Here is a 15,490-nt window from a genome sequence, read left to right on the forward strand (position 1 = left end):
AGAACATATTCTTGAAAAAAAAAATGTTTGGGTTGACTTTCCCTTCAATTGAAAAAACAAGCATTGGATTCAACTCACGCAAACAGCCCTTCAGCCCTTTTCAAACACACACACATACACTCACACGCGCGCGTCTTTCAGCTGTTACTGAAAGCATGCTACTGAACACCAATTGATTGGCTAACCTAGTCTTGCTTTAGAAAGAAAATATATGACAAACACAACGCTGCATTTTAAGGGCAAGCAAGGAAACTCTATTTAATCTAAGCATTCTATGTAACCATAGGATGTATCTGTATGTACAGTATTTATGTATATGCTGCAGCTACGTATGATATAAGCTAAATATTAGCTGGATATGTGCATTTGTGTGTTGAACTTGTTGGTACAATGTTGCAATTAGACGTATTTAGCCGATTCTGACTTTGGGTCATGAGCCGCATCGCATCATTCTATGGCTAGGCGTCGGACGAATGAGCCGGCCGGGCCGGCCCGGGCAGGATCACCATCCCTGTGAAGGGCGACTGCTGCCACTGCGGTGTCCAGCGGCCGCTGCAGCTGTGGAGATTAGTGGGAAGGGCCCGGCGCACGCCCAGAGTCACCGCCGCTGCCCACGCTTGCCGGCCGGGACGAAGCGAGCCGAGGAGCTGAGCGCGAGTGGGGACGAGCTAACGTGCTATTGCTACGCAGCTTCGAGGGCAGGAGTCCGAGGTTACGAGCCATGCGCGCACACAATTTTTTTTTTCTAATCGGTCGTACTTTGTTCGTAGCTCTTCCGCGCGGCTAACTAGGAATCGAAACTTAGCACCGACATTCTAAAATCTGAACGGTTACGGGAGAACCGGAATGATGGAACCGATTTCACTCGATTCCGGGTTTTTGGTGCCCAACCCTAAGGGGGACACAGCCGTGCATGTGTCTGCCGAGCAATTCATCCTCATCGTCAATATTTTGAAGCAGATGTAACGCCTCCTCTACTCTAAAGCTTTTTTCTTCAAGATACATGTATAGATCATGGTGACCAGCAGCCTTTATCAATGCAGCAGCTGGTTGCTATGGAAACCTTAATCATGCGATCAAAAAAATTGACGGCGTCAAAAAGGGATTGGATTAACTTCGAAAATAACGTGCTAATTTGACAGCCCTAATATATATATATATATATATATATATATATATATATATATATATATATATATATATATATATGTATATATAATTTTAAAATGTATACATTTATTCTAAAATTAACACTTTTACTGGCACAGTACATTCAATTGTATCTACAGTATTTAAAAAAATAATTGGGTGTTAAGTATTTTTAAAAAAAGACAATTATTTTATTGTTAAAATTAGCTATTTTACATACACGTTTTTATTTTCAATTATTGTTTGTATCGTTTCTATGACCTGGCCCCTCTATCCGTTTCAATAATCAAACGTTGCCTTTGAGCCAAAGTTTGCCCCCCGTGCATTAAACCGGTAAATATTTACGGGCACTCTTATTTTGAAAGCAAAAGAGGACACTCTTACTTTGAATGTAAACGGAATTGAAGAACGGCAACAGAAGCACGTGTTCGCCTCTCGCTTGCCGTATTACTTTCCGCCGATGTTGACATTTGAATGGTTGCTAACTGGACGCTTTGCCGTGGATATTTTTACAAATATTAACAAGATATCAAGTGTATAAAATAAATGTGCATCCTCTAATGGATACTTCTGAGGATTCGTCACGGAGCAGATAGCATCTAGTACGGCGCAGTTCGCCGCCAGGTACCTTGAAACTTTTATTCTCTTTTCACGTCAATCGAGTGCTAAATTGTTAGCCTCGCTGGGTACACTTGCAGTTGTTATGGAAGTTCAAAATAAGGTTTACAGTTTCCTAGTACAGGGGTACATTTGCATTGCAAATAACAATGCTGTCGTCTCTGTGTTCACTTTCGTTTAATAATATTAGTCGTTGTCTTTGCATATTTCATCTTAAGACACTCGGCGAGGGTTCAATAACGACACCTCTGAAAACAAAAGAACTAAAGTCAATTAAAAAGCCTAAAGTATCATCATGTCATCGACTTTTCTTTACTTTTCATGCTTAGTTGTCGAACAATAAACGCGTCGAGATGACGTTAGGGACGGTCTGCAAGTTGCTTGCATTGTAGTGCACGGGAAATGAGATGTTCTAATGTAGAGCAGCCGCCTTTGTGATTTTTGACGGTTTCCATTAATTCAGCCATCCATTTTCGCTATCTCTTGTTCACTTTAGGGTTGTGGGTGAGCTGGAGCCTCTCACTGCTGACTTTGGGTAGAGGTAGTACACTCTGAACTGGTCGCCAGCCACATGTAAAAACAACCAAACACACTCACGTTCACACTACGGAGAATTTAAAGTCTTTTGTGAACCTCACCTGCATGTTTTTGAAATGTTAGAGGAAGCCAGACTTTTATTTTTCCACGTGTGCCGTACGATAGGATGACGACCAGTTCATGGTGTACCCTACCTCTCGCCCAATGACAAGTGCCATAGAAAATGTCAGAAAATAGTTAATTCTAACAGTATGTTTTATTGTTTTAGTTGTCTTCAACCGCACTGTATTACACTGTAAACGGTAAGGGCTGGAAAATAATGCAATTGCAATTTTTTTTTTCCAAAGGATTGCGATATGACTCAAAGTACTTTCTAATATATTTTTCACAAATTAATCTTTATTACAACAAACAATATCCGATCTGTCATACATTATAGAACACTTAGGTAAAGGCAAATGAAGCATTCATTTATATGAACCACAGTTTACTACTAGGTAGTGGTGGGCGAAATGGGCTAAAAAAATATCTTGATATTTTTTCCAAAAATTGGATAACAATAATTTGACAATATTCTACAAAAAATATTTTAAATCTGCACTTGCTTCACAGAACAATTATGCGTTTATGAACAATAGCTCTTGTTTATATTTTAAATTGCTTAAAGCGGAATTCAACCTAAACATTTTTTTCAACAGTATGTTCACAGCAGGCCCACGAGTTGAAACACGGCATTCTGATTAATTTTGCGTTTGTGGAATACAAATTAAGCAGCAAAATGCACTCGGTTTTTTTGCCATCTCTGGGGGCGGCCATTTTGTCTTCTGTCGACTGCAAATGACATCACAAATGCTCACAACGACCAACCACGGCTGACCTGTTTTCTGAATCTGAACCGTCGTTGAAGTCAAGGGCAGCAGTGATGCCTTGACACTTACTCACACACGCTGTTCGACATATGACGGCAGCGAAAACATCACAAAATAGACAACATGTACACGGTGAAGGTTTTTTTCCCCACACGCGGGAAGTTTTAATCATGCAATTTGAAAAGGATTAAGCATGCTGTCACTGCGGCAGTGTGCGGTGAATCCCCCTCCGCTGTAAATAAATTAATGACTATTTAAAATGCAGCCTTCGCGCTTACATAATCGCGTTACCTTATATCGCGATTATTTTGCAAATGCAATTAATCATTCAGCGCTAGTGAGCGCTTTCTAATATTTTGGGTGGTGCAAATTATAACTCTAATTTATATAAAGCCATATAACCTGATTTCTTTTGATCCAAAATGTTTATTTTCCAGTTTATTTTCTTCCCCCAGCATTAACTTGCAAGAGGTTTAGAGAAATAATAGAACGAATGAAAAAAAATAATCTTTACACATCATGTGAAAATGAAGCTTCAAATCTGTAAAATTTTCCGACCTTTTTTCTAATAGATATTTGGAGCTTGAGAACACATACGTCGTGTCGGAAATTTCCAATATTTCGATAAAGCACTGCTTTTGAAACGTACGTCATCGGGGATACACTCTGAACTACTGAAGCCACTTAAAAAATTGTTCTGAGCATAAACTCAAAAGTTAATTGGGAAATGAATTACATTAGAGAATTATTCATGCAGATCTACCTGACAGTATCAATCAAAAGTGAGCATTGTTTTCTTCGTAAAGGTAATTTCTTCGATACAGCATCGGCACTGGTCAGAAGTACTGACTTTTTTTTGTCAAGAAAGGCCAGCCTGTTGCGAAATGTTAATCCTCTCATCGACTGACTTCCCCTGATCCCTCATTTGGCGAGTGCCTTTCACCTTTCATTCATTCAAGCTGACAGGTGCATGGCCATGATTCCCAACGTGTGATCTGAATATGAGGCTGCCGTGCAGGTCACTTATTAGCTGGTAGAATGATGTGTGTCCTTTTCAACTGGTTGCTAATAAGGGAATGTATATTATTTGCACGCATTCAACGATGTGGTGTTTTAGCACAAGGTTGGAACACTCTTGTTACATTATAATATAGCGCAACCTCCACAGGCGAACGCTACCCAAATATGTCTGGCTGTTTCTTTGTTTTTCACCGCAGTATAGTATCAGTGATATGAGCAGTACAGTTAATTAAATGCAATTACATACACACATTAATTGTACCAAGCAGCTGCTGATGTAAATATGCTTTGTGATATAAGAAACTGACGGATGACGAATGATAAACCATCAAAAAGCGACATGGCCAACGCTGCGAAATGGGATGGAACTGAGACAACACTACGGGGCGGATGGGCAAACATGACAGGTCGTGTATGCCGTGGAAGCCTGGACAAATTTTATGGTCCTTTCCTTTTTCTTTTTCCAGTTTTCAAAGAAAGCTAGGGCATACGATAGCTGTTACAACATGTTCAATCATGGCGAGTCCCGGCGTGTTAAACTACGGTCTGAGATATCAAGTTGTGTCAGGCCAAGGGAGCTTGTATGTGAAAGCCTTGAAAGAAAGTGAAAAACGTCTCGTCAGACCTTGATTAGAATGTGAGAAATGTGATGTACACCATCAGAAAATAACAGCCCAGCACAGAACGTACGGGCATCCGTAGAAAATCAAACTGTAGTGCGTCTTTAAGGCCTCAAGAGACTCGACAGCCTCTTCCTCCCCACTGCCTGTCAGATACACCAAGATAAGCCATGAGAAAACCCACCAAGACTTGAATACTCAGGGAAAAAAAAAAGCCCAAATCTGACAGCGTTCTAAGTTGCGATCATAGTTTGGTGTTTAATTAGGGTTTAAACTATGAATATACTATTGGCAGTTATCAACATTTCTTTAGGCGGGGGCGCATCCATTACTCACAAATTTTGCTACTTGCGTTGTGCTTGTTTCCTCACCTCCGTGAATCGCAAAGGTTCACTATAATGGTTAACTTCATTTTTAGACTTTTTTTTTGACAATTAAGAATGTTCAAATGTTATGTATGAAATCACAATTAACCGTCGAGGGAATGTAGTCAACAGTCCTCACTGCCGTAAAACAGCAACCCATTGAACCTAATAACATACAAATGTGTGTACACCTAATACTACTGCCATTGTTTGTTTCATGGTTTACATTTTTTCACTTTTAGACATAAATGGGACCTTTCTGTGGTGGGATCACACAAAAAAAGCCAAAGAAAAAAACAAAACATGGCGAGATTTGGGCTTCCATGTTTTCTCTTCCATTTTGTGTGTAAAGAAGCAATGGACCTGCTGCTAGTGCTCTGTCATTTATACTGTATTACTACTGAATTGCACCACACCTGTCAACCAGATACTAACGTCATCATGTGAACCACAAATTGTATTCTATTAACTGAAAAATGTTTTCAATCGATAAGTTGAATCAACTCAAGATACCACAGACACACCTCCTTCTTCTTGAGCTTGATTTAAGTCGTTTTAATAGCGATATCAATATTTATGAAGTCAGCAGGTTTTGCTTCAGTAATCTGCTTGCTTGCTTTCTTGATTGATCCGCCAGTTGTGCGCTTCCATGACCTTGTGTATGGAGTCTGCCCATGCCAGAGTGCTCTACGTGCTCTGTTGACCCATTTGCGTTTTTCTAATTGATCTGTGTGGCATAGTTAGAAAAAGGGTGTTGTTATGTCGCGGCATTGCAAATATCAAAATAAAAGCAAAGCGTTTGTTGAAATTAATTGCGTTCCATTGTGCTTGCGAAGTCGTGCGTCAACTCCAACTGGATGTTGGATAGGTTGGAAACGGCTGTGTTAAACCAATTCTGCCAGCCAACATGATGACTCCAGTGACTGTTTCGATTTCCTGCATCCTATTCGGGTTCAATCCATCTGACTAAACTTCGGCGCTTGAGGCATTTTTCTAAACTTGGCTTTTTTTTTTTCGTTCGGAACTGCATTGAGAACATTTGCCTTGTATACAACCAAATTATTTCCGCCCCCACTACCGCTGAGGAGAGGTGACATTTCTTATTATGCGATGTTTTATTGAGCCTCCTGGGTTTTTGGGCGGGCGGGGGTGATGCTGGATGAGAAAAGGCAGGTGTTGCGTTGATGGTTTCCAAGTGAAGCAGGGTGTTTGCACAAACTGAAACAAACAAAAGTTGAGAAGTTGGATTCGACTCATTCAAAAGTTTTTTGTATTTAAGAATTACAGTGATAGCTGACGTCATGTTCTTTCGGCAAACAAATTCAGGCAGACTGTGATGCAGAACCTCTGCTGGATTCCATTGTCACTCAGTTGTTTAGACATGAATCAACAATTACCTGTAATCACACGCAACAATACAACAAAAAAAACAAAAAACGTACGAAACAAAATGAACCTAGGCTTCCCAGGAAATATCCGTGCCCTTTCGTGGGAAGCCTTCAGTGCCTTCAGCGAGCAGAAGCCGCCGCCGTCCCCATCAGGCAAGCTGGCTTTATGCCCAATCTCTCTACAATTGACCACGTCTCTGCTGTACGTCTGCTGATAGAGAGGACCCGTGAATTCCGCAAAGACCGCCATTTGTATATTTGATTCATTGATCTGAAGGACACCTTTGACACCGTCTGGCACTCCTCAGTGTGGAAAATCATCCAAGCCCTCGGCGCACCACCCAAGACCATCACCCTGTGTCCGTATTAACGGCATTAACTCTGACTGGTTTTCCATCTCTAGTGGCCTTCGCCAGGGCTGCATGGCTGCGTGGCTGCTCCTGACCTTTTTAACTGCATCATCGACCGGCCGATGTCCAGGTTGTGCGAGCGCGTCCCCCGGAGTGACCTTAGGCAACTACCACCTAACTGACCTGGAGTACACTGACGGCACCATCCTGCTCAGCACAACCTACAATCATCTGAGAGACGCTCCGGGCATTTACAGTGAGGAGGCAGCACAGCTCGGCCTCCAGGTGAGCTGGACTAAAACCAACAACATGTATGTCGGTGATAGACCGGATCCACCTACGAGCAAGGTGGAGATGACGTATAATTGCGTCATGATATCTGTGCATCGCCGCTTCGTCACCGCTCGTCATGTAAACGGGTTATTCCGAATGACTCAGAAATCAGAAGATAAGATAAGATAAGAAGGCCTTTATTGATCCCACAGTGGGGAAATTTTCAGTGTTATTTTCAGAATTTTGACCTTAACCCGAAAAAAACGTAGTCAGTGTATATTGTCTTGCTAAGCTTTACTCTGTGGGATGTGTTGTCTCGTGAATAACTCAAAGGCTGTGAAGAAGATGTATGTTAGCATTTTAGATTTTAGTTTAATGTCAGTTTAAGATGTATGCTGCTGTCTAAGATGATTGTGTGCTGCAGGCTGCACTGATATGAAAGTTGTTTTTTATATGGCAGCATTTAAAATGTCTTTTACTCCATGAGCTAGGCTGGTCAAAGCCAGCTCACTCAACAGCAGAGTTGAGGATCTGAGAAGATAGCACACGTTACCCAGTCAATACAATAACTTCTGAAGACCTTGTCCTCTAAGCCTTTCATCCTCATGAGACAATTACTTGTGCAAGGTGGCTTGAGGTCCATCTGTTTTTGTAACTTTTAGTCCAGGAACTTGTTTAATACTGGTCAACCATTCCCACGTTCTTGTGACTAAATAGCGATTTCGAATGGTTGGACCGAAACACTGCTGAAACATCCATGCCCTGTGGTTGTCTTTTCCACTATGTGGCGTTTAGTAGCAATCTTGTCACCATATACCAATTGAGTCTAATCATATGTGATAGCTCCTAAAGGTGTGGACTAAATTAATTTCATAGCCCAGTAATTTAGAGAACCGCATTCACATTGACATGTGGCGGTGTACATCAGCGTGAATCTCAGTGGGAATAAACAGTAATAGACCCTAACCTAGATTTGAAACTGTAAGTACTTTAATGTTCTCTGGAATTGTAGCAGTTGGAGCAACGTTTACTAAGCCTGCCTCTAAAAAGATTTTGTTACATTAACAAATTTGAAGCCGTGCTCAGTGCTTTACTCTTTGGCAACTGGGTTCTCAAGGCTGCGCTTTAGTTGTCGTTGGATTTTCGCTTTTATTTTCACATTGTTTCGTTGTGTTGCTGCCATTTAACCGCGTGTACCCCTTTTGAATGAGATTTGAGTTGCAGGAGGTAGCCACGTGTTTTCCCCACACTCTAATTTGGTTAATGGGGTTCTTCTCAAAGCCGCAAAAACAATAGCGCTTTACGAGCAACTACACAAGTGAAACACCATCCAGCACCCCCCGACACCCCCCCCCCCCCCCCACTGGCTAGAACTATCCTCGGTGCTGTCACTGTGACTTTTTGATGAAAGATAGTTTCTGAGTTGCTGCCAAGGCGTTTGAAAAGACTCCAAGCTCTAAAACCAGGATGGCTGCAGCGGGTGAGACATCTGGATAAATGTGTGAAAGGATTTGACTGCTTTTCCTGCCTCAGAGGAAACGCTGGAATCAGATGAAGCACTGTAAAAACTTCAATCCATCTGCCAGGGCCCCAAAAATGCTTCTTCAGAGTATGTTTATATTTACTTAAAAATATTAGAATATTAACCACGAGAAATTATAAAATGATCATATGTGATTGCTTGCAGATTAAAGTCAAAGCATTGAGTCGAGTCCATGTTTTATCAGATTAACGAGAGCGAATGAGTTGGCTCCCATTGAAGGCTGTTACTGTTTTTGATGTTTATCAGGATTTAAATGAAAAACAATGTCTCCTTCACCAACTTTACAACGCATGCCGATATTTTGGCTGAATTTTCCCCATCCTTGTAAATTTCGACCAAGCCACTGATTCCGTGATCGTGATGTGAAATTGAACAAGCTTGTGCTGTTGCTGGACACAAATATAGAACAGCAACACGCTGGCGTCGGGGTGAATCCTCATACCTCTAAAATGATCACTTTTCAAGAGAACACAGAAACGGCATGTTTGTTCAACCATTAATATTGTATCGACAAAGAGTGCAAGCCATTTTCAACACTTTAGATTGGTCAATAATTTGTAAAAATAACATTTACAGGTGTGGATTGATCAGTGATATAGATTTGTGAAAACATATTAAATTTACTGAATTGTGACAGAGGAGCTTTCGGGCCGTTGCCAGTTGTGTGAGTGTTTGTATCCCGTCTCTCACAAGTCATCACCCCAATAAAAATGACAAGAGGAAACATTTTCAACCGCTATGTAGTTACCAGAAAAGCTAACAGCCAGTCTTGGTATTGTGAAAGATTTTTTGAAGAGAAATTGTACTTTTTTAAAAAAGAAGTCTTTTGTAAGCACTCTTACATTTAAATAAATTGGCTAAGATGTTAAAAATTGGTGTGCCCCCTTCCCAGGCTAGTCATGTACAAATTAGTTCAGTGTTCTAAATGTGTTCAAACACACTCAACAAGGCAATCTTGCCAGACTCCCTTGTCACTATTGAATGGTACATCCATCCATCTATTATCTACAACATGTATAGTGTTCAGGGTCACTGAGTGATCCGTTGCCTATTCTAGCCTGGACAGGAAAAGTAAACCCTGGAGAGATCATCCGTCAATCACTGGGCAGACACTAAAGCTGTGCATACACTGTACGATTCAGAAGTGTTGTAAACCGTACGACTCGGTCGCCTTAAAATTCAACACTAGCGATTAAAGTGCTCTTACGACATACGGCAGGTGTCTCTAGGGTGTGTTTCAAATTTTTTATGGTCGAGGAAGACTCACTCCCATTCACTTGAATGTACCATGCGCAGTACGTACCGTCGGTTAGGGTGCCTGCATTTCCTCATTCTGACATCACATTAGTTCACGTGCATTTTATCACAAGCTTTGCTGTTTTATCTTCAGGTAGAAATGAAATTATAAATATGGTTTAGTATTGTTGTAAAAACAATTATGTGTGTTCTGTTTATACTGTATTTCTTTGGATTGGCGGCCATTTCCCGCTCTCTTAATACCAGGAAGTGTATTTTTAGCATGTGGGAAAGCTTATTTGCACTTTGTTTGGCTGTGGCCTGTGATGTTGCTACATTGTGCAACTACAATTTCAATTTTGAATCACCGTAAAACCAGTAGGCAAGTCTCGTTCACTGTCACTGTCAACATGTCAAATCGAAACGTTTAGCTTTTTAGAATTTCGACGTAACACCTATTGTTTAAATAATTCACAGTCTTTCCACCTTCATTGTATTTGACGGCCTTGGTATCAGCAGAGAGAAGAGGGACGGCTGTTAGGGGGAGAATGACTAGTGACACGACAAATGAAAGGATCTGAATTCCAGCTGGCCTGACCTTCTGATCAGTACACTTCTTTTCGTGCCGCTGGCCTTGGGAGAGCTGCGCTGCTTTTCCAGATTAAAAAAGACGACACCAAAGCTGCCCCTGCGCTGGACTGTTAAGTGTCAATACCTTTAACACCCCCGTTGATTCTCATTACAGTTAATGTATTCTTCGTTGAGAAGGCTTGGGGGCAATATGGTGGTTGTGGGTTTTACAGAAATGTGGGCAGATATTTGATGTATTGTGACACCAGATCAGTTGAATGATGAATGACATTGGTACTTATTTGTGTACTGTAGACCAGTGTTTTTCAAAATGTGTGCAGTGTGCCGCGAGATATTGTCAGGTGTGCAGTGGGAAATGATTTAATTTGTGTGCCTGTGCGGTCTAGCGCCTGGCAGCGTAATCATGTAGTTACTACATTGTAGTACTCTTCCATACCAGTAGGTAGCAGTAGCATCAACAGCTAGCTAATTGTCTTTGTTGAGAGACAAGCGAATTAGTGACGCATGTTTATTCAAACAGGCTCATGTTTCACACCGAGTAAGTATCAATATGAAACATTATAAAATACTTTTTTCTTTGTGTTTATTTAATTCCTATTCAAGACGGTCTAATCGTCATTCTTCAATGTTAAAAAAAATGCTTGTATAAACAATATAACACTTATATCGTTAAAATAAGCTTTTTTTTCACTATTTCAGCTGGTGGTGTGCCTTGGGATTTTTTTTCAATAAAATAACACACTGGTGTGCCGCGGCACAGAGTTTGAAAAACACTGGCCTAAGACATGTAGATACTGGATATTCATACAGTATTTCAAATGATGTAAAAAAAAAAAAAAAAAAAATTGAATTCCCTTTTTACTCAAGTGTTGGCAGTTTATAATGGTCTGCCACTCTTCTGCTGAACTGTAAATAGGCCTTTAATCGTACATAGTTATATACTTAAGGTCGCCTATAGAGCTTTATTTATTCATTCTAATTAGTGATCGTACCCGGAAGGCATGTCTCTTTGGGGTTATCAGATTCTTTGTGTACCCCTTTTAGGACTGTCTCCATGGACTACTGTTCTCCATGTTTTTCTTCGCTGACATGCTCTGGGATTAAAGCAACACTATCTGCTCATCATTCCAGCGCATAGAGGCAGCATTTAAAGGCCTTCGCTGACAATAGCGAGATGGAAAAACAATGCCAAGGGGGTCATGCATTGGTGTGTGCTTTGTACCACAAGGTGAAAATCCAAAATCCGAAAATGGGAAGATGATCTTCTAGATCATTATGTGGCTCTGGGGACTTAATCATCACATTAATATTCACACTCCATCTCCATGCTTGAAAGATGTTTGGACTACTTCAATGCTACAGTGATAATGTTGCAGTGCTATTCAATATGATCTGGGTATTTAGAACTAACCTTTCACAGATTACCACGTCATTGTTTGAGCTGTTCTTTGCCTTCTCGTAGCATTCACAAATAAACTTAGCTGCATCCCAATGTGCATTAAATTTCAAATTAGGTCGGTTTAATTTGGATCAATTCAGTTTTTGTTTTTTGTTACCATACTTGACTCCTATGTGTGCCAAAAAGGTAACTCTTTCTACATTTTTAATTCACTAGTGACTTTTTTTCTTTCAAGTATTTCAATAGCAGTTTTATTTGAGCGGACCTCATCATTATTGAGATGTGATTTAACATTTCTTTTTCTCCCAATGGTTGAACAGTAAACCGCCGTTTATTGCAGGGAGTATGTTCCAAAAGCTACATATGAAAATTTGCGATTCAGACTGTATAATTGAACATAAAATTTTACCGCTGCCACACGCTTTAAACATTGAGACTTAAATTCATAATTAACACACATGTTTTAAAAGACATTGTAAATGTATTTCAAAATACCCCCCCCCCCCCCCCCAAGGAAAAAAAAATTAGAAGCTTAAAATGTATAGAAAACACTGTACATATTGTAGCTTATTCGATTTGTGCCTTTAAGGGGCTAGTCCTGGTGGGGTGCGTGTGACATCAGTGATTCTGTGTGTGAGTATCTGGGTTGGACCTGTGGTTGACAGCAGCACCTGCGTGTGTGTGTCTGCATATTGTTTAAATGTGTGCTGTTTTCCCGGTGTTCAATGAACAGCTAAAAAGAGCATTGACTCTGGCTCTCCTTTCCTAGATGCAAGAGAAGTATGTATACTGTAAAAAAAAAAAAATGGTTGCTATGAAAAGTACATTTCTACAGATGAATAGTATGTTACACAAAATAATTATATAAGGTCTAGCAAACGTTTAACCACAGTATAGCAGGGGACTGTACAGTATCATAAAAACTGGAGGATGTGCGGTGTGGCTGAATGATGCGGCGTCATGCGAAATGAAGTAGATCATGAAAAAAAAAATCACAGTAGCCGGTAGCTTGGCCGCACACCAAGCGATTGATCGCTTGTCTACTGACATGAGGAACTGAAAAACTGGGACCCTTTGTCGTGGTTTGAGGCTCCGCCTTCAGTATGTTGTACTGTATTCTTTTTATTGAACCAAAAAAACATGGCGTGATTGTCAAACTATAAGCGGACTGCCACAGGCAGACGATGCATACATTAAAAACGGGGAGAAAGCTTATTGGCAATGATCGAAGCTCCATTCACTGCCCACTGCATTTGGGTGACAGACACACCACACTTTGGTTTTGTATCCACAGGCACATAATAAATTGTAAATATAGTTGAGTGTCATTGTAAAAAAAAATGAAAAATACTGTATTGGTACTGCCTGGTGATGCCATGACTGCCGCCAGCTGGCTGGGTCTCGCTTATCTCATTGCAATGCAGTTCACCATTAAAATTCTCCATTAAAAATTTGAACTGCTGCAAAAACAGTGGCAACGGTTGGAGAATCATAAAGTTGCAGGATCGTGGGCACTGCGGATGTTGTTAGTGTGAAGTATGCACTGCATACTGTACCTAGTCATGTCCACAATTTTTAAAGGATGGATTGATCAAACGTGGCCATTGTCAATATTCCTCCCTGGTTGAAAACAAGAAAAAGGACGTATTGCCATTGCTGAAGGTCATTTTGTGAGGATTGCAGTTAGTGTGGTGGATTTTCACATTTCTAATGAGGTACGACTGCCCACACAAGTACCTTGCCATGAAGTTAAGGCTGGATTCCTTTACGTAAACAAAATTCCCAACGTAGACGTAGTCAAAACTGTCCTTTGCTAAAATAAAGGACAAGGGAGAAAACAAACCGTTTAAGTTGGATTTATTCCACCAGAAGCTCTGCCGCTTCCCTCTCAGGCTGTTGTGGGATTCAGCAGCCGTGGTGTCACTCTAATTGCCTGTTGCCTACGAACTAACTAAAGGGGGTGGCAGATGTAAGCTGAATGTCAAATAGATCCCTCCAACTGGACCGAGTTCCTTCATCTGAGTGCGAGCGCAAATTGGTGGAACCTCGCTCATTTGAATATTCTGCAGTGGGTTTGGCTGTTCCATCTCTTAAAACAACAACCTTTATCAGGAAAAAAAAACAAACTAAGCAAAAACTCAAGTCTCTACAGAGTAGATTCTTTGGATGAGTGAGGATATACTTAATCAATGCTTTAACCAATTGGGGATTTCGCAAGATTCCCTCTATTCCCATTTATCTGAATTCATAAACACCTCGCACGATATTTTGGACAATTATATTCTTTGAACTTTAGCAACATTGTTTTACTAAGTAGTGTAGTCCACGTCAGATCAGTAAACTGTCATCAGGAGATCACTGTGAGATGCGTAGATAGGGTTTCGATCCCCGTTTCATCCTTTCCATTCGATTCATTCCGTTATAATATGGAAGAAGGCAGACAATCATGTGACCGGCTGATAAGTTGGCTGTAAAATTTCCACACTTGATGGGTGGGCAACAATTATCTGTACAAAAGCAATTAAAAAGTCAGATTTTAATCTTATGTCCCCTTTATGACTTGCTTGAATCCAGCCCTAACGTCCGAGAGGCGCTTTGACTTTACAACACAAGACAACACACAGTAACAAAACACTTGAGAGCTGCAGACATACTTCCGAGTGGAATGTTCATCAAGCTCGCAGGTTATTACCGGGAAAAGCTATTTGACAACTGAGAGTGGTCATGCTTATGCAATCTGTTGGGAATGGAGAGGGTATTATCTGTTTTTCCCCTCTGTCACCCGTGAAGACGTTTTACAGTCCAAGACAAATTGCCGTCAATTTCTAATTCACCGTAATAATGGAGCCATTTTCCGTCAAGTGCCGTGCACATCACTCCATTGCTTTTTTTTAACCTCCCTTTTGGTATTTACCAGATCTTCCATTTGATTCCTGTACATGGGGATGAAAGCTTCCTCTACATGAGCTGGGATAGTAGAAGGTTCATTGATTGGTGCACTAGATATTGATCGCTTTTTTTGGTGAATTTTGTTGAAGTAAAGATGTTCGCACATGAGGTGCCATCGGCGCTCGTCCCCATCTGTGCTCGATAGTTTGCAGCATTGGAGCCGAGTATCAAACATGTTTGATAATTTCGTCTCTTACACGCTATCTGCGCTAGGTGTGTGGGACAAAGGCACATGGCTATTATCCACGGCGCATGCGCTCTTCATCCACCAAATGTGGTGGCACCCTGTCATTACATTTCGGTAGTTTGCAGCATCGGAGCTGAGTATCAAGCATGTTTGATCATTTCATCAATCTGCGCTATCTGCGCTAGGTGTTTGGGATAAATGCACATGGCTGTTATCCACAGAGCATGCGCCCTTCATCCACCAAATATTACGGTTCGGAGGCTGTTCTGGAGGATAAATTACTGGATCATTGGCAAGATTATGCCTGGCTTTAACAATGTCAGGTCCCCAGAATATAAGGACCAGCACAAATGGGACAAAGCGATGGAAGAGATCACTTTTCGCCTCTCAACAAGG

The 15,490-nt window shown here is 40.9% G+C and overlaps 1 protein-coding gene across 4 annotated transcripts in view; it reads left to right on the plus strand.

Annotated features, from left to right (window-relative positions):
- The first annotated feature begins 1,577 nt into the window (after positions 1-1,577).
- The window catches only part of enox2 (ecto-NOX disulfide-thiol exchanger 2), a 191,512-nt gene continuing 177,599 nt past the window's right edge, over positions 1,578-15,490 (plus strand). For 2 of the 4 annotated variants that reach the window (XM_086017831.1, XM_086017830.1), the window contains exons 1-2: positions 1,578-1,773; positions 6,970-7,201. In XM_086017831.1, the coding sequence (XP_085873957.1) occupies positions 6,989-7,201 (213 nt within the window). In that variant the 5' untranslated portion in view covers positions 1,578-1,773; positions 6,970-6,988. Of the gene's footprint in view, positions 1,774-6,969; positions 7,202-15,490 lie in introns of those variants that run through there. The other 2 variants (XM_086017833.1, XM_086017834.1) reach the window with 2 other exon arrangements.

The sequence above is a fragment of the Filicampus tigris genome, chromosome 2 (genome assembly GCF_054856515.1).
Source record: "Filicampus tigris isolate MCC_2025a chromosome 2, RoL_Ftig_1.0, whole genome shotgun sequence".
Lineage (NCBI taxonomy): Eukaryota > Metazoa > Chordata > Actinopteri > Syngnathiformes > Syngnathidae > Filicampus > Filicampus tigris.